We start from the raw sequence: 19869 nt of genomic DNA, 5'->3' as shown, positions 1-19869 counted from the left end.
AAACTTGGGATTTTCTCTTTATGCTGTGCATAGTCAAAGTTACCACAGGTATTTTGTGCAGGTTCTATTACTTAATTTTTGGAGATGGCCAGTCAGAAATAGTTTTCTCTTACAGCAGAATTCTGTCTCTAGAGTCTCTGTAGTTCTCATACAGTGGACCTGAAGTTGCTATGGACACTGGCTCATCAGGTTGGAAGAAGGCAAAGTTGGTAAAATGGGTTGTTACTACAACATCCAGCTATTTTAGTCTGGAACAGGTGGTTTGACTAGAGAAACTGAAATTTAAATGTAGGGAGGAGTTGTTTACTTCTCCCCAGAACAGAATAGAAGAGAATTTTAAATACCATTCCAAGAATTGCCTACATATTCTGCAGTAGTTGTATGTCCCCCAGTGCAAAACATCCCAAAAATTTGCTTTTCTGAGGCTTCTCTGCACACCAGGCAGGTGTTATGTTATCTCTCTGTTATGTAACAGGCAGTAAATAGAATTAGGAACCTCTTTTCATGTGACATGTGATCTGCAGCAGCGTACGACTGAAAAACGTGTTTAGGTGAGGAGACTCAGATATTGCTACAAACCCAGATTACATCCTGACTGCAAACACATTCTGACAGAGGGCAAAATAACTCTCTGATTTATTTTTTAACACAGAAGATTACAAATGCCCATTTAAGTCTTGGGTCAGTCATAAACCCGCTTCTGAATAATGAAAACCCAAAACTCAGGAAGTCTGATGTTGTTTAAACACAAAACTAAAAACCCGTGACCTTTTTGCTAGACTCCTGCAATTACTTGCCAGGAAATAACTCTGCAGAAGAACTTATAATAACCACTATAATAATAGCATGTTTTTATTAAAGAGACATTGACAAAATCTAAATCTCTTAGATGTGTAGAACCACATAAAATGAAGTTCATGATACCAGCCACTCATTTTAATCCTTTTCATTCTTATAAACTGCATTTTTTTGATTTGCCTTTCAACTATTTTTGTGTAAATAGGTAAGTAATTGTGTCTTGAAGATTTTGCAGTGGTATTTAAATGACTAAGCAAGGCTTTGCTGTCATTTGCAATTTCTCTATATATCACAGCGCAGTCCCTATGCCAGCAATGTACAATAAACAGAATCTGATTTTTCTCAGCCTCATCTCTTGGCTGCCTTCTCATGGGCAGCTGCTGTAAATGAAATTAAAAAACCAATCCTGGCTCTTAAAGCACAGGTGTTTCAGAAGGCAGGATTTACATTTTACTTTGTTTGTGAAGAGGTCTGAGGGTAGTACATCCAGCAAGGAAAGATGAAGAATCACCAGAAATTGTTAAATTTTTGCGAGATCAAATATTAGAATCACAAAGTGAAGTCACAGGATACAATCTCATGAAAAAAACAAGCGTGAGTATTATTATAAAGTGCAGACCTTTCCACTACTTCAACTGATGTAACTTCTCAGATTTAGAGGAAGCCAGCTGAGCATCAGCTGCTCTTCATCACTTGAAACAACATCTGCAAAAAATCACTGGAGTTGAGATGCCTCTGACCTCACACAGTAATTTGTTGCTCTTTGCTGTTCACTGTATTCCAGAGCAACTGACTCTGCAGGAACAGATGACAGCCAAAGCAGGTGTATATATATAACTGTAATAGTTTAAAATAAGGTGGAAGATGCATGTTTCACATATGCACAGCAGTGTAATTAAAATGTAAGTCAAGTAAATGTTCATTCCTGCTCAAATTTGAGTTATGTAGCATTTCATGACTTCTTCCTTCTTGGACTGAAAACAAACAGTGAAGTTTAGACACCCTACAAATTTACAAATAAGCTCCTACACACACACAGTTCTGTGAATGCTACTGGGAAGCAAATAAGGCAGTGATAATATAAATAGAACTATATACAATCACTATACATATATAAAACAATCAGGAAGAGTGTAGTAAGAGAACTAAAAAGATGGAGGTTTATGGAGATGATGGTAAAAATTCCGAAAGAAGACAGCTGGTGCAATTTAAGGGTATTGTAATTTACAACTATATTAAAGAAGGTAAGAACATCTAAGGAATACAAGAAAGGAGAGAAAGACATGTACAAGTCAGAAAAGGAACTAAATTAAATAGGTGCAGAAAAAAAAACAGGGAGAAAGAGACTAAACAAAGGAAAAAAAAAATAATGGAAAAAAGACAAGAAAAGAAGAGATTAAGTTTCCCAAACAGCAGAAGGAATGTAGAGGAGAGACCACATATGGAAAACAGAAAAGGACAGGGGGGAAGAGGAAGTGGTGGGGGAGGAGGACAAAGAGGGCAGCGAGCAACTGATGCTTAATTCTGAATAGAGACTTCCTTTTGTCCTGAACACACAGGGGCACTGAGTCTAGGCTCCAGCTTTCTCATGTCTGCACACCTGGCACCTTCACACAGTTTGTTAACTCTTCTTCCCAGCTACCCTTACTGTAAAACCAACCACAGATATGACAGAAGCCAGTCTAACGTGGTGGTAAAGAAATATGCTCGAGTGCTGTTTTTTAGACCAGATCTGTAGCTTACATGTAAGTGCACTCACATGCAACTAAACAAATAAATATTTTAGTAGATGAAAGCCCTTCACTATCCCTTCTTAGATCCTTTCTTCCTCATTGCAAATTCGTCTAAAATCCCCCTCCTGACCAGCATGATGGCAACATACTCTTATAGTCAGTTTGCAGAAGTCTCTATGCACAAAAACCCAAAAATCATGACACAGGCTGGGTAGGAGGGTTTTTTCCCCCCCTTAAAACTGTTTAAAAATGATACTATCACAAAACTTTCATATCAAAATCCTCAGAACTTTCACTCTCATGTTACTGGACAGGTATTCTGAGATGGAGAAATAGGAAGACAAGGAACAACTTCCCCCACAACCTGTAAAATTAAAAGCAACAACCATAAAATCCATGACTGTTCAGAAGTGGAGACATGGACACATTTTTCCTGACATGTCCTGATCTAGGACAGAAGTAGAGCTGTTAACCTACAAGTCTTAAAATGCTGCAGGAAACTCCCACTTTTTAAAGTTTGGTTTTGGAGATGCTGAATTGTTTTTGAAATGGTTGTGGTTTGTATCAAAGGGTCTAAAATTTCACACCTCCTCTGCTAGTACAGTCTGAAGGTTTTAGAAGTGCTTGTGCTCCCAGCCTCTCACAAAGTGAGCAGCTACCTTGCAGCAGAACCTCCTCCCTACACACCAACAACATTCCTTCACTGAGGAGACACATATTGGATAGTTATTGAAATCAGGTGTATGCATACCCACAGTGCATATGCATAGATCAGGTATCACATCAACACAGAAGGATCAAGGAACTTCATGCAAGCAATAGAGCAAGAATATAATATTTGACTAATATTACAGTATATGTTTGGTGGTAGGAAGTAAAAAAAAGCATTAGTCCATGAAAACAATTTCAGAATGAAAATGCAAAACAAAAATATTGTATGCTTTATTCATTCAATGAAAATTAAATTTTAGTTCAGTTGTTTTGCAAATATTAAATATTGGGAAAAAACCCCAAAACTTAGGTAATTTTAATACTGCCTCTAAATTAGAATCTTCAGTATTCCCTGGAAATCACCCTTCTACTTAATTATACTGTTGATTATGTATTATACTGTAGACAGATTTAGTCAATACTATATAATTTTATTTGAACAGGCAGTATTAAAACTGAAAAGAGCAAAGAGAAGCAAAAGAAAGCGGATTTTTAAACATGCAAAGACACACACCATAGCTGACTGATATGCCTTAAAGGAAAACAAAGGGATACCTACTTTCTGCTGCTAGAAGTCCTAGAAGGAAGGCAGCGTTTGGACAAACAACAAACAGTATGAAGATTTCAGAACAAGCGATTTATAAAGCTGCAACCTAGCAGACTAATTTAGCCACAAAATACTCCCAAAGTGACAAGGATCCCCCCAGTTTTTTATATGGTTTTTCTATGTGTGAAGCAAATGGCACTGGCAGACTGGGATGGCAGGAAAACAAACACTTGGCATTGGGAAGGCAGCACATGGATGCAGTGTTAGAGATCTATTAATACCAGACTTTTCCCAACATTGATTAAACTATTTAAAAAAACTCATGAAAAAAAAGTGATTTTCAGTAAAAAATACTGTAAAAGGTGAAATAATAAAATAATTCAACATATTGAAAATGATGCATAGCATCATATTAATATACATAGTAAGTAAAATTTAGCAATTTTACATTGAAATCAAAAGTTGCAGTGAAAAATGTGATGCAAACCATTTAGAAATACAACCACTTCATCATTGCTTTCAATTAAGCGTGTTTATGCCCTTTTTTTTATTTAAACATATCAGAGCAAAGAATCAATAGCTGAAAAATCATAAAGTTAATAATTAAATATTGGAAACACACAAACTCATGATCTCAAAACTGACAGCTGTGCTTGTAATACTAACAAAGGAATTAACAATAATTATAAGGTGAATGTACTTTTTTTCCCCCAAGCATTCATATATTAAAATATTACACAATACCCTTTACAAATATTTACAAAATCAGTGGTAATTTTTGCATAACAAAAATGGTTTTTTTTTCTTACTTATGTTGATGAAATTGATTTGTTTTAAGATACGGGCTTGTATTGACAATATTTCATGAATTCTAAATACCACAAAACAACTAACCATCCTAACCAGTTCAACTACTTCCATGCATGTTGGAAACAGTGAGTTTACAGCTTGTCCCTATCTATGCTGTTTGACCTTACTCTGAAAGACTAAAAGATTTAGCTTCATTCCCATTATTATTATCATTGAATTTGAAAATCAAGATCTCATGCTGTCAAAAACTTCTCATTTGACACAACAACAAAGAGCCTGACAAAATAGGACAGGATGAAAATTTCAATTTGCACACATCAATCCTGAGACAAAATACCAAAAAGCACTTGTGAAAATGCTGTGTGTGGAATCTGTGCCTTGCAGCTGGAGAAAACGAGGCAGAAGCACTGAAGGAGCCTCAGTGTGGCTGCTTTGTGTGCAGTGCAAAACTCTGCTTCTACTTTCATCTGCTTCCAGAGCAACCACAGAGCTCAGCATTCACATGAATGCAGGAAGTACTGCAGCAGTGCCACTGCTTAGCACAGGTGCAGGAGCACATTTGGCCACTCAGGCTCTTCTTTTGCTCTGAGGTTACCCCAAAACACAGCTCGAGGATCCCTTACAGGAATCCAGAACTGTCTGAGGCAAAAAGCCGCTCTGAAACCTCTTGGTCACAGTTCAGAAATGGGTGCCACAAACCAAGCAATTCCAGCAGACATTAGAGAGTAACATCCTTTAACCAAAAGGTAAGGTTTGCTTTAATTAAAAGTTATGCAGTTTTCCAAACACTATGGACTATACACTAGCTTAATTCCAGCTTTGACCTGGATCTGAAAATGTGACTACAAAAAGCTTTTGAAACTATAAAGTTGCAAAAAACCTCTTCAATTTATCAGTTTTTCTAACTGTTGGCCTGAAAATGTAACCATTTTGAATCTACTTAACACTCCATATGAAACAGTCCTCAATTCAGCTTCTCAAGTCAAATCTCAAGAAGCAAAAGGAGGAAAAATTAAAAGCTTTACAGTGGTGATATTAATTTCCCAGCCTGAGGCACTGTTATGAAAACACTTGAAAACTGTATGTCTGTGCACTCTGCTGGGGGACAAGTGGCCAGCATATGACAGAAGGAGAGGAAATCCTGTCTGGAGCTGATGAACAATCAGGAGGTACGAGGGCCAGGCCCTGGGCAGGAAAGGGGAGGGAGGCAGATGGGGAAGGCCAGCAGAAAGCAAACACTTTGAATTTCCCTGGCACTTTATGTATTTCATGGTCCACTTTCATGGGCCACTTTTTCTCCTGTGACAGATTTAGCCTTCAGGGCTGCTGATTGCTAACTTCTGATTTATGTTTGTTTCAGCATATTAAAAACATCCAAAACATTTGTTGCCTTGGGAAATACACATTTTACAATGCCCTGAAGACAGGCAACCTGAAAATCAAATGTTTTACATTCTAGAGAAGACCATTTGCAGAAAGCTTGTCAGCTGAGCTGCTTGGTGGCTTTACTGGGGAAGTTACTGAACACAGACTGTCAGCAATAAAGCAGCATTGCAGTTAGAAAGTATTTCAAAAGGTTTTATCACACTCAAAATTCAGCAAGACTGGTTTCTGCCATGTTACCCACAGGATGATAGCAGGATTAATTCAAGTTCTTCAGAGGATGGTTGCTGACAAAAGAGGAAACAGACTACCCAGTGGTCAGCAAGTGGTTGGAACCAAGAGTTGTTAACACTGTACAAAGGAAAGGAAGATGTGTACAGAAAAAAACCTGGCTGACCTTGAACAAAATTTCTCTGTTCATTCCCATCTAATTTAGCTATGCAATTTGCAGACTACCACTGGAAAAGAATATCTTTTGTGATTCTGCATCGACAAAAGTCATCTGACTTGCTGCCTTCAGTGCCTTCCTATCCCAGGATAATACTCTGGTAGCTCAAGAAGATGCTCCAGGGTTCCAGCAACACCAGGTTTCCAAACTGAACTTTGAGGAAGAACACCTCTAAGTTGAGGAAAAAGAGAGAACTGAAATTTACTGTTTCTGTGTTTGGAAAGCCCTGGAAGACAGGAAATGCAATTTACATAACCTCATAGGAATCTATTATTTCTGTATATTTATCTCTGTAGGAGTTCTGTATTTGCCTGTTTTTGACAAACCATTTAATTACAATGAAAAGCCTCATGAAATTTTATGGGAGGAATAATTGGCAACCATATCTAAAATATTAAATGCTCTTCATTAAGAGTTTATGATCTCAAATAACATTATGAGATATTAGGAAGGAAACTTAAATAACCTTAAGATAATCAAGTTTCTCCTGCAATTCTTGAGTTTTATGTTTAATTTCTCCAAACTAGTTTGGTTTAGCATCATCACAAGAACATCCTACAAGCTAGAAATATTTGAAAATATTATTAGTGTGCTTCTAAAGAGGAAACAAAATAGATTTCTGTATCTAGGAATTTAAGAAGTTGAAAGAGTTGTAGAGTCTTTTCTTGCAAGGCTCAGCGTTCAGTATTAAATATTTTATCAGCTGAAGTAGTGGGTCAGAGAAACATAATGAAAACGACCCACTTAGCATAGTTTCCTGATCACTGTGATCCCCCATCAGTCTGATCAACAATGTCAGGTTAGAGAATAACTTCATTCTCCTGAGAATTCAAAGCTTTTGTTTCATTTATTTCAGAGATTAACACAAGCTAACAATGGATCCAACAGAGATATTCTGTACAATTTACATGTGCACTAGGTTTGAGTATTCTCTGAGCAGAAAAAAATAGAACTTGGAACTTTCCTGTATAGTGATATCTGCAATTATATCACTCTGAGGAAGACACATGTCCTGTTGATGTGAGACTGAAACTGGAAAGCAGAACTGCTGTTTCCAGATTAGGAAAGTTGCCACTGCCAGTCATGCTGGTGGCCATTCACCACTGAAATGGGGGAAGTCGATGGAAACAAAAATTAAGGCACTGCAAGTAGTTCTAGGTGAAGTAAAACTGACTTTTTCTTTAGAAGAATAGGTGGATCCTGAACTGCAAGTACAAGTATCCAAAAGCTGTCTGGCTGAACTTAAGCCATGAGGCTTTAATTACCCATTTGCAATAAATGATCTGAGATTCTCATTAATTTCTAAGGGAATCATGAACAGTGTTCATGTCTAAGGATGAGGCAATCTTTTAACTTTTTTAGTACTAGAACTTGGATTCCAAGAAATGAAATTGGAGAATTTCAACCAAGAAAAGTTACCCCCATTCTTATGGGACATATAATTCTTACATTAATGACATTGAAATAATTTCTATTAATTACTTGCTTATATGAAATAGAAGGAAAGAAATAATTAATATATGCAGTCAATACATAATTTTATCACCTATAAAATATTGTGACAGAGAATTATCACACAGGAAATCAACACATACAATTTAGTTCTGAAATGTCTTCTAGAAAAGTCAGTATACAGCTAAAGTATTGTGCCAATACTCCTAAACTGTTTAGAAAAATTAAAGACAGTCCTTTTGGTCTTAGGTTTTCTTAAAGGCTCATTTAAATTGATCCTAAATCCTAATTTTAGAGCAGACAGACCAACCCAGGCTTTTGCACTGCAAATATTTTGAGCAATGCTATGTCAAAATTAAGACACATAATTAAGACAGGGCTGTGTTAGTTTAGGGACTGACAGGTTATTCAAATTTCTGAATATGGGCTATGGACAAAAGGACTCCTTGAGTAAGGTCACTGTCCCATCCAAGGCCTAGGTCACAGCACAAGTATTGTCTTCCCCTCTGAGGTATGCTGGGACGTCCCTGAGTACATGTATTATCTCTCTCTTAAAATCTGGGGGTCAGAAATACTGTCCAGTGTGCTTTAAACAGGACACATCTTAATAACATTGTTCTCTAAAACAGGTCAGGAGACTTTGGTACATAAGGGCCTCTTTTTATAAATATTTTATAATATTTTATTTTATATAAAATATTTTTATAAATATTTTATAAATATTACTAAGGTATTAGAGCTTTGTTCCTGCCTAAGAATCCAAGACAAAATTTCAGTAAGCTTTTATACTCAATTAATATAAAGAGATATGTGAGATCATAACATTATTTGTAAATAAATGCACATACATGAAAAAAATAAAAAAAAATCAGAATTTCTGTGGAAGCTTAAAACTGTGGCAAGATTTTATCTTCATTTTTGCCAGTTGTGAATGCCATTGTGACTGAAAATTATTTATCCTTTCACTTGTAAATGTTACCTTAATAGTCAATTTTTGGAATCTCAGTAAATTAGTAAACATGTGGTACTCTGGTCAGTACAGACCTAAGACATGCTGGCTGCAGGAAATAGACTTTCTGTTAAAATACCTGAGGAGGTGGGGTCTTCAGAGAAGTCTGGCAGCTCTTCAGGGGGGTCACCATAGAAGGAGTTGAATTTGTGGCTTGACACAGCTGCTAGTACTGCCCCCTGAATAAAAATACCCACACAGTCTCAATTACACAAAGAAGGATAATTAAACATTTCCAGACACCTTGGATCACTCAATCTCCTGAGGTCTCTTGTGTGTTGACCTTTTCAGTGAAGAGCAAATAATTTTTCCAGTCTTCAGCTCTGCCTCCCTTTTATCAGAGACCATATCTAACAGAAGAGCTGGTCATACACTAATAAACAGCAAAAATATTCTTTGCAAGGGGATTCATCAGAACAGTTCTTTATGTGAATGTATTTTGAAATAATAACTGAGGCATAAATTCACACTGTAGTACAATGTAAACAAAATAACTAACCTCTTTATCTTTTCCTCTTACTTAGACTGAGTGAATTAGCAGGAATAAAAATTCACTCTTTAAAGCAAAACACTTCATTTTTATTTTAGAAATTGTCATAACTTGACACTTGACAGCACTAGAATACTTTGACACCCATAATGCATCAATATAAAAATAACAGAGTTATACAGACAGTTGCAGAGTCCCAGAATGAGTGTTACAGAGAAATTACAAACCTAGAAAAATGGTTACCCGCTCTGACATATACATAATTATTCAAGTAAATTGCACTTTAGTCACTGAGGTTTTAATGCCTCACAGTTATGGAAGTATGGACAAATTTAATGAAGCATACTGCAGAACAGTGCTTTGGATAAAATGGCATTAAAAAAATAATTAAAAAAAAAAGGTATAAAAGCTCAGGAAACTAAATATAGCGGCCTCCCCAGGAAGAAATCTGGGAAATATCTGAAACTGCATCTAGAACAGGAATCAAAATGTACTAGATAGCATTTTTAATGGAAGTATTACCTGGACATACAAACTACCTAAGAAAAAGAGCTGTTCATGAATTGTGACAACTGTGCATCCTCATCATCAGCTACATGAAACTTTTGTAAAGCAGCAGCACAGTGTGAATACCTGATTCTGAGTTTTATTACAAAACTTGTAAAACACCCCATGAACTGTAATGCTCCATGTTTGTGTCATAATTTTGTGAACCTTTCAGTGAATACAGAAATGTTTCTGTTAAAGACTCCATGACATTAAAAATTACTGTTCCTTTTATAATAAAAATATAACACAATAATAACAGAAGTGATTGCACGATTCTCTCCAGTAATTCATATTACAGAGAATTACTGAATTGACTGAAGATGGAGACCTCATATAAACCTTGGTTGTTACCAGACAATTCGCACTGAAATTTGAAAACCATGCACTAAGAAAGAAAGAAAAAAAGGACAAACAGCCTTTCTAAGACATCATTTCAATAAACATCTGTGAAGGCCTGTTGCAACTTTTTGTTTTACTGCCAACTTCAAAGCATGGATTTCTCTTACCACTTTTTAAATGAATGAGGTATCACACAAAATTAGAGCTGTGTAATTATACTGTATTAACACTACATTCAGTTTACCTTTAGTTTTCGTCTTGCATTGAATTTTCTCAATTGTTCTACTGTTTCTGGAAGATGAATCTTGTATGCATAGCGATCTCTCTCCTTGAAAAACCCCACAAAAAACAAACCAAAAAAACATTAAATACAACCTTTTAGTATCCTCTTGACACTAAGAAACCAGACTAGAAAAGTACCAGCTCATAAATATCCTAAGGAGAATGAGGACTTTTTTGCAACTTAAGGAAAACTTCAAGAACTTAAGAGGGATTCAAGTACTTTTACAGAACTTTTAACTTGGGCCAAAGATGTTTTCTTTTTTGCAGTTGTTCCCCACCTTGCAGTAAGACCCCAGTCCTTTGTTTTACTGTTGTGCTGCCAGTCTGTGTCTAGCACTGAACTTTGAAGCTGGCAAGCAGAAAGTAGTTCTGCTTTTTGGAATTCACAAACCTCAGTGAAGCATCATGTTCAAGCACTCTTTTACAGGGTTCTGGATACTTCAGGTAAGTTTGGGAGGTGGGGTACACGTCCAACAGGGCAGGAAGTGCTAACCCAACGCCAGCCAGGGGATGGTACAGGAAGAATTCTCCATTGCAGGTGCAGATGAAAAATTTGCCAATGAACAATTGCGGTGACAGAAGGGACAAAACTTTCAGCAGCCAACTAACTTCTCCCCCTGAAGCTACATAAAATCATTAATTTAATGTGTTTATCACATAATTCTCCTGAATCAGAGTGAATTCACAGCAGTATCTCTATGGCACTAAAGATGTCTGTGCCTCATGCTGCATTTGCTCCTATCTATAAATGGTTTAGAAAGTTCTGAGTCAGCAGAGAAGGCAGTTTATTGAAGGCAAAATTGAGAGGACTGACTGGTAGAATGCCTGTCCTGAGCTTGCAAATAAAGTTGTCATACATTAATCCATGTGACTTCCAACCAGTAGCAACTTGATCAGAAAGAGACCACAGATGCCAAAAGTGCAAAGCTGCACAGGCTGCTTTTTTCATCTGATTACGTGCACATTACAGAATTGTCTTTTTTAACAAACCTAATTAGCTCAGTTGCTCAAAAAACAAAAATAACAAAAAATTGGTTTTCTGCCAAAATGACCCTCAACCAAACTCTAGGTTTGGCATCTCAATGTGGATATGCTCTCAAAGTGAAGAAAAATTCCAGTTACCAGCAGATAAAAACAGATCACCTGTGTTTGTATGATATTCTGGGATTCCAAAACAATGGTGTTCATTTCCATACTCTTTGATATTTGATCCACTATGTATGACCCAGATAAACAGGCAGAACTTTGCCTCTTTTTGAGTGGAATGGCTTGAACCTGCAGTTTCCCAGCACCCAGAAGAGCTGCCTTAACCACTGTCATTTCTGAGAGGTGGACACTCCTGACCCTCACCTCCTCTTATAAGTTAGACCATTCTGCAGCTTGGAATACAAGAGTCAGAGGCAGAAAGAGCAGAGAAGTGGAAGAACAACTCCATTCACTGGTGGTTACACCATTTACTTGGAAGGAGAAGACTATATGATCCTGTTCTTCCCACGTTCTTTCTTTGTGGGTTTCTCTTTGTCTCATGTAGAGCATGAAGAGAGTCCAGCAGCAGACACCAGATTAGCCCCCTTTCAAATTAAGTGCCCTGTTTAAGTTGATGATATTATGACTCTTTCTACCCTGGACACCCACTATAGAAAAGAAGCAAAGGATAACTAAGAAAATAGTTAATTCATCACCTTCTGCCAAAGAAAATACAATGCTCTGAACCACTACTTTCCACTTTTTAGTTCTGCAGCACAACCAACCCATCATTCTCCAACCCCAATGTTTAGCACAGACTAGTGATGGACTGCTGAGAAGCTACAGGTGTATTTTCTTCTGCTCCTGTTGTAAACCTTCAGTGTGCAGCAACTACTCTTCCACTGGCTTAAAGTGTGTTGTAAATTCTGCCATCACCAAAAAATAGTTTGATTATCAGATGTCATATAATTTTATGCAGTCACAGTGGCCTTGGAGCAACACTCCACTATTTCCTTCCCTTTTGGTGGGATATTTTCAAGTATTTAATGTAAGGAAGCAGCACAGCTCAGTAGCATAACCTACAGCAGCAGAGTGCATGGCTCTCTGAGTAACAGGAAAGAAGTTTAGATATGACTGAGTGAAAAGGAGATCAGAAATTACTTTTCTGAAGTTTGAGAGCCACAGAAAGACACCTTAACACCATCTTTAAGCTTCATGTTATACAGCCCTACTCTGGTGCTGCTGAAGATGTTCAACTGAGTTTGCTTTTAAGCAAGAATTTAAGCCTGGCAATTATAAAAATCTCAGGTTCAAATCCTCCAAAGCATTTAAAGCACATTATCCCACATTTTGTAGAGTTCATGTCTACTTTGACAAGCTCAGGAAAACAAAGAAATACATGTTTTTATCCCTTATACAGGAAACTAGCACAAAAACAGCTGCTTTTACTACCTTTAACCAGGGGTGATTCAGTGCTTCATACACTGTTATCCTTTCTGCTGGATCCAGCATTAGCATGCGGCGCACCAGATCTTTGGCACTTTCAGAAATATGGCTCCATTGCCTAGGATTCATCTGATTATGAGCAAGAAAAAAAAGTATTTTAGTAAAAAGGATGTAGAAAAGAACCTAGTGTTTATGTAAAACTATTGCAGAGATTTAACAGTGCTTGGTGCTTGTAAACATTTCCAGGTAATGAATGTAAAAGAAAATTTCTTCAAAGTTTTTTAATAACTTGTAAAAATCGAACATTATTTGCTACTGAAACTGCACAAAATTTGAAAACATAAAACCTGACATGTCCTTAGTACTATGTTATAATCACAGTATAATTTCTGTCTGCTCTATATTCTGCTCAGATCAAAGTGACCATTCACTAGATAAAGCAAAAAACAATTAAGCTCTGTTTAACTGTTAATTATGTCTATAATAAATGCAGAAATGAAATCTACTCCTGAAATCAATATATAACATGACAATTTATCTGTTTCAACCCACAGTTTCATGGCAGTGATTCTGGGTAAGAAGGGAGGAAGAGAATGCCTGTTGCAAACTACTCTGGTCCTGTCCTGAAGGTGCTATGGACAATGGCTCTTCCCAATAAATTCCTTTCAACTTCACAACAGGAAAAGTTTTTCCACTAGGAAAGCATAAAAGGATAAGATAATACCAGGAATTGTAACACTTTCAGAGCAGAACTACATCTTTAGGAGATACAACAGGAAGGATGATTCAGAATATATTTTCATTTTGTGCATATATGCAGCTTTGCACCCAACCAGTCAAAATGATGGACACCTGATAAAACCATACCAAAGTAAGAAAATTCTTTATGTGATATAAAGGATTGTATCTTTAAGATATTTATAGTATTTCTTTAATTTATGAAGAAGCTAAGTTTTATTAGATGATAGCTAACTTTTCAAAGTACTAAATGCAAATTCAAAATTATAACCAGACTCTTTTCAATGTTACGATCTGATCATTTAAACAGGTCCATTTTATTTAAAATCAGTTTTTACAAAAAATGATCACTTTGAATTGGGGCACTCAGCAACATTATCTGGCTATGAAAGGCACATTTAAAGCTGCGATTCATAATTTCTTTTTCAGCTCTAATGAAATGAAGGTAATTGCAAATTTGACAGGATTTTCACTGAATAGACAAATTATTGTGGAAACAGGAACGGAAAAAGAACTAAGAAGACACAATGTGCTGGCTGTAACTTTTTTTTTTTAAAAAAGAGAAGTTAACTAGTATCCTTCCAGAAGGTTTTAGCTGCTTACGAGATTCCATAAAGAAATCTTACATAAAGTGGAACATCTGTCAGTCTGTGCAATCCCAAAGGTAGTGCCATGAACAAATGCTGCTGTTTCTGGGATTATAAAATTTAAAAAATGAAATACATGCTCTGGACCAAGCACAGTAACAGAGCTGTCACTTACATTTTAGCAGGCTATTAAAGTGATAAATCAGACTATCAGACAGCTTTGGGAGTTTCCATCTCTAATTTGCTAATGCAGAGCTCTTGTATGACCTTGGTTTCAAAGTACAGCAAAGCTGATACTGGACAAACATGCAGAAACAGTGAAGTTGAAGCTTTAAATTTGTCTCCACAACGGTCTGTGGGCTGAGAAGCTGTGAGAGCTTCTCTTGTGTGCACACTGACCTGCCCTTGGTTGCAAGTGGCTCCTTTTGAATCAACAGCTGCATTTTACTGCACACTGTACTAAGAAGAAAAATGCCTGCCTGCATTTGTAAAATAACATGCATTTTGTTTTAAATCAAGGCAATATAATGATGAATGTTTATGACAGCTCTGTTAGTTGATCAAAAAATTTAAGTGGTCTGTAAATCTGAGGTTGCAGTATGTTCTTCACAGCTAAACCTCTTGCCTTCCTGCTGGGCTCAATGTACAGTTAGGAGCTGGTTGTAACACCCATTTATTATTTCATCTGAGTAAATATTTTCATATTCTATTTCCTAGCAATGATACAAAACACATCAGGTACAAGACACACTGGGGAGGGAAAATCACCTCTCTACCTGTGTGACAGATTTCCATAAGCTTTAAATTTAAGTCAAGCTAAATACAAAAATCAGCTTCCAGAAATTTTACCAAGAGGGCTCATCTCACTGGAAAAGCATTCATGTATGCTGTCATTTACCTTGTATTTGCCTTTAATAATGCCTTCAAATAATCTTTCCTTGGTTCCATAAAAAGGCAAACAACCACTTAGCAGGATAAACAGGATCACACCACAACCCCAAACATCTACAGGCTTCCCATATGGTTCTCTTTTTACCACTTCTGGAGCCATAAAGTGAGGTGTTCCTACACGTCCTAAATGGAAATAAAAATAAATTGAGTCAAAGTGATGTGTGTCAAACATGGAAATAAAGAATATCAGTGCATTAAACAAAAACAGTTTTAATAAATTTTGTTCATGGTTTAAAGCTTAACACATTTTTTTTACCTTAATTTTATATATTTATATATATGCAGTGAGATAAATCAGCATTTTCTCTTTTGCTTCATTTTCACTTTTATAAATTGAGGAATATTCTAGCTGGCAGACCGTAAGAGCATTAAGACTCTTCAGTGAAACTTGCCATGCAAAAGTAAACCCATCAATTTGGAAAATCTTTGAAACAGGAATTATTCAGAGAGCAAATCAAAGATACTGTAGAGTTCTAGTCCACACTTGTAACTTGAAAAAGCAGCATCTAATTGGCAAGAGCAGAGTTTGGTCTGATTCTCTGCCCATACCTTGGCTGGTCTACTGAAACTCCCAACAAAAATGCAAAATGCCAGCATATGTGTTATTAATTTATTTGAAGAGGGCAGTATCTTACTGCAGATGAAAAGAGAATGCTAATTTGTTTCACAGAGTGCTTTCATTCAGTTTAATTAATATTTTCCCATGAAAACAAAATTAATTTAGTACCAACTGATCTTTTGAGCACATAGAACTGATTAGAATAACTTAATTCAATTTCTATGGAACACATTAAGCCAAATAAAAGCAACAAACATTTTACCTCTCCTTATAAATGTTTCCCATTGTAAAGAGTTTCATTTCCATTGTAAAAATTAAGCTTGGAATGCTCAGGTTATCACTGACATTTATAAACACTGTAGTCTTTGGACAACCTTGGTTCTACTAAGTACCAACAGAAGAAACAGAACATCAGTGTAGCAAACTGTCACCACTAATACCCTTCATTATTGTTCCTTACTGCAGTGTATCTCAGAGGCTCCATTCCAGGCTTCCAGCACCTGCTGGTTAGGAGAGCCTAAAATGCAGCCCAGAAAATCCGAGGTGTTTGTAGGGCACATATTTAACTCAGTTCTGTCTTTGTAAAGAGACTCTTGCTTGATTAACCTGCTCACCCTCTGCATGGGTGTCAGCTAAATCACAGCATGGGGAACAAACTCCTGGGAGACTATTTAGAAGTAGCTTCCTCAGTAAAGACCATCATTTGTTTATCCCACCTAATGCAGGAATATGGTCTGACCATGCTTTGTTAATTAGTCCTTTTTGCATCTAAAGGATTAAAATATTGTCAGAAAGACAGCAGCTTTTTAACCATACTCTTAAGAAGAAACCATCATTGTCAAACTTCTACATGGCTTTCTGTTAAACCTTTTCATTCCCACTTTATCAGGGAATTCCTCTATTCCAAACAAATGCTGGGGATCTGTCTGGGACAAAGGGATGTTGCCTCATCAGTAAACTAGACTGGCATCTTAAAAAGTCCCTGTAGTCCAGGCTGACCCGACAGCAAAGAGCAGCTCCTTCCTCAGCTAAAAAAGAATAAACCACCAAGATGCTGCAAAAGTCCAGCTCATCCCTCATATCACAGGGGGAGGATGAAGGATGTGTAGTCTGGACAGAGTAAGAGATGCACATGGGGAAAGATGACTCATTCTTCTTGTGGGCTGTACACACTTGGTAGGTGAATGGAGTAATTTCAGCTTGACTCAGAAACCTCAAAGCCAAATCTTCAAGATCACATATATGAGGTAAAGAATTATCTCCTTAGATAACCCTCTCTCTTTTAGATGGCTGGTGGTAGGGAAGACAAGGAAAATTGAAATCATGTACACATCCAGTATACATAAGTTGCTGTGATTTTTCCTAAAAAAATTATATCCATAAAGTTTCATCACTTTTTTCCCCTCTGGATGCCATTACTGGTGACAGGAAAAGAATCAACATTTCTAGCTCTGTATCAGGTTATGCCTGTGCATAAGCAGCAACACCAGCCTGTTCAAAGAGCATTTTTCTATCCCTTAGACAGCTCATGTGATGTTTGTGGTGTGCCTAACACTGACTGGAAACCTTTAACTCAGGGGATCATCAGAGACCACAGAGCAGCCTGGCTTACCCAAGTCTTGTTTGCCTCAGTGAGACTTGGGTTTAGAGGAACCCATTAGCAATTCTGGAGCAGGTGCAACCTTTCTTACATGTTGAAAAAAAAAAAAAGTCTTCTGAAAATTCTGCCTTCCCACCACGCTTTATAATTGCTGTTATAAAATCTGACAAGTGTGGAGAAGAGGGATTATTCCAAAGACAAACAGGAGAAATCAGCAGAAGCCAAAATATCACACGGGGTAACAAGTTATTTAAAAGAGGCATTAAGGTACAGTTGTCTGGATAAAGTAGCTAATGAAACCATGAACCTTAATGTCAAATGATATCTAAGTTGATTTAATGTGTATTTTCAACAATTATGTGCCAACCTCTCATCTCAGGAACTTTTTGTGGTTTCAATAAGAAGTTGCAAAGGTGAACATGGTACAAAAATGACTATGTGCTGTGAGAACAACACTTAAAGGTTTGAGTTTTGGCTTTTTTCCATCAATGCATCTAAGTCTGCTGGGCATTTCAGTACAGTGAAGGGTAACCTACAGAGTATCTTGCGTCCTTGCAAACAGTTATATTTTCTCCTGGTGTAAATAGCATATTTTGCAGCAATACATGCTGTAAAAGCAGTCCAATAGCATGATGGAGTGTAGGAATTTAGGTGTCAGGGTGCAGGCACTGGGGCTGCAGGGGTGGTCTCTGTGAGGAGAGGCTGGAGCTGCCCCATGCCAGACACAGTTCCAATGGGATCACTGCAGGGCACAGCTCAGCCCAAATGTCAGGAGAGTGGTGTCAGGGAAAATGTTTGTAACAAAGGGAAAAACATTGCCCAGCAAAGTGAGGAGTTTGGGAGCTGCCATTTCCCATCCTCCCTGAGCCACTTGGGCTTGGGGGGTAAGTCAGGAATGAGGGAGTGAAGCTAAGGAGAGGAGGTGGTTTAATTTTTGTTTTTGTTTCCTACTATCCAAATCTATTTGACACTTCCAAGTTCCTATTTTGCTTCATCTGGTGACCTCAGATCAGAATGTGAGGCTGCACCTTCACTTAGTACTCAAGTGCTCTTACGAACAGACAAGTGATGGTTAAAAACCAGTTCCTCTCTGATCATCACACATCTTTCTGCTCCCCTGCAAATTAGAAGGTGTTTCTTCCATCACAGGTAGAAGAACTCGATCTCTGTTGGCCCAGTCCAAACCCAGGACACAATAAAAACCCACTCTGATGAACTGCTTGTCGTGGAGCAGAAGGAATAGAGTGGTTTAGTAAAAGGAAACACTACACAGTTGTTTATGTCCCCACCAGGCTGCTGCCATAAACCAGATGAGAAATGGGTGTTACTTAAACTGCTACTAAACCCTAATACTCACTTTTAAATTTAAAATGAGAACTCCAAAAATACAAAAGAAAAGAAAAAGATGACTAGGCTAGGTTAATGAAATCCTGCCATTTACCACTGCTTGATTATAATTAGTGGAAACAGTTAGATATAGGTTTGGTTTTGTAACCTTGTTAATGCTGAGCACAAGATCCTGATACTTTAGATGAGAGAGATGAGGTGGATACTTATGGTGGTGGAAATCACAATTTTATGTCCACGAAAAAGCAAACCCAGAAGAAGCCAAAACTTAACTGGTTTTGATTGAATTGTCTAGTTAAACAGGATTAAAAAATGCATATATATGTGTACATATGTATTGGAATCTTAAAAGTAATTTCTGGGCCAGCTGTTATCCTTTGACTGCGTTCATCAAAGGAGTAAATGATGATTCTGAAGTTATTCTAAAAACTGACCTGAGCAAGGACTATTGAGCTGCACCTTTGAACTGCACTTAGCTGAGCAAAATGAACGAAGTGCACACAAGAACTTACACAGATGGGGAGTTTTCCTATGTTGCAACTACAAGAACTGTAAGGAATATCTGTAACAGCATAAATACAGTCAACAGACAGCAAAGTTGTCTAAAACCATGGATATTCACTGCCCTTTAAACCAAATATCACTTCTGCTGAAAATTATTTAGTAGAAAATCTGCCTTCTAAACATGTCCAGTGTAAAATTTAAAAATTCTTCTCAACAGTTCAGTTTTAAAATACTTTTTGAAGTTCTTGAATTTTCTTCGGTATTTTGGGAGAAACTGCATCTTTTTGGAAGCAGCATGACAGAGAACAGTAAACAAAGACACTTTTCTCTGGAACAAGTAACTTCTGCCTTCCACAGCCTTTTTGTTCTTCAGAATACAAGCACACTCATAGATATATTCAAATGACTGTTCATAAAAAAACAACATTTTAATTTAATATAGACTGCATGCATGAACACAGAGAGGATTTTTAGTTGTATCCATGTAAGAGAAGAAATCATGTGGAAGACTGCAATCAATTTTCTGTCTGAGTGTTTTCAGGTTCTTCTCTGTTCTAGAGTGGCATTAACTGAAAATTATCACTATACAAGGACTCAGCAGTGGCATGTAGTCCATGTGA

The 19869-nt window shown here is 37.1% G+C and overlaps 1 protein-coding gene across 5 annotated transcripts in view; it reads right to left on the bottom strand.

The window, feature by feature from the left end:
- Positions 1–19869, bottom strand: part of CASK (calcium/calmodulin dependent serine protein kinase) — a 188376-nt gene that overhangs the window by 56812 nt on the left and 111695 nt on the right. For all 5 annotated transcript variants that reach the window (XM_058838045.1, XM_058838055.1, XM_058838064.1 and 2 more), the window contains 4 exons: positions 15187–15362; positions 12970–13092; positions 10514–10597; positions 8971–9070 (listed from right to left, as the gene is read on the bottom strand). In XM_058838045.1, the coding sequence (XP_058694028.1) occupies positions 8971–9070; positions 10514–10597; positions 12970–13092; positions 15187–15362 (483 nt within the window). The remainder of the gene's footprint in view (positions 1–8970; positions 9071–10513; positions 10598–12969; positions 13093–15186; positions 15363–19869) is intronic.

Source organism: Poecile atricapillus, chromosome 1 (genome assembly GCF_030490865.1).
Source record: "Poecile atricapillus isolate bPoeAtr1 chromosome 1, bPoeAtr1.hap1, whole genome shotgun sequence".
Classification (NCBI taxonomy): Eukaryota; Metazoa; Chordata; class Aves; order Passeriformes; family Paridae; genus Poecile; species Poecile atricapillus.
This window is presented reverse-complemented; position numbering and strand designations above follow the sequence as displayed.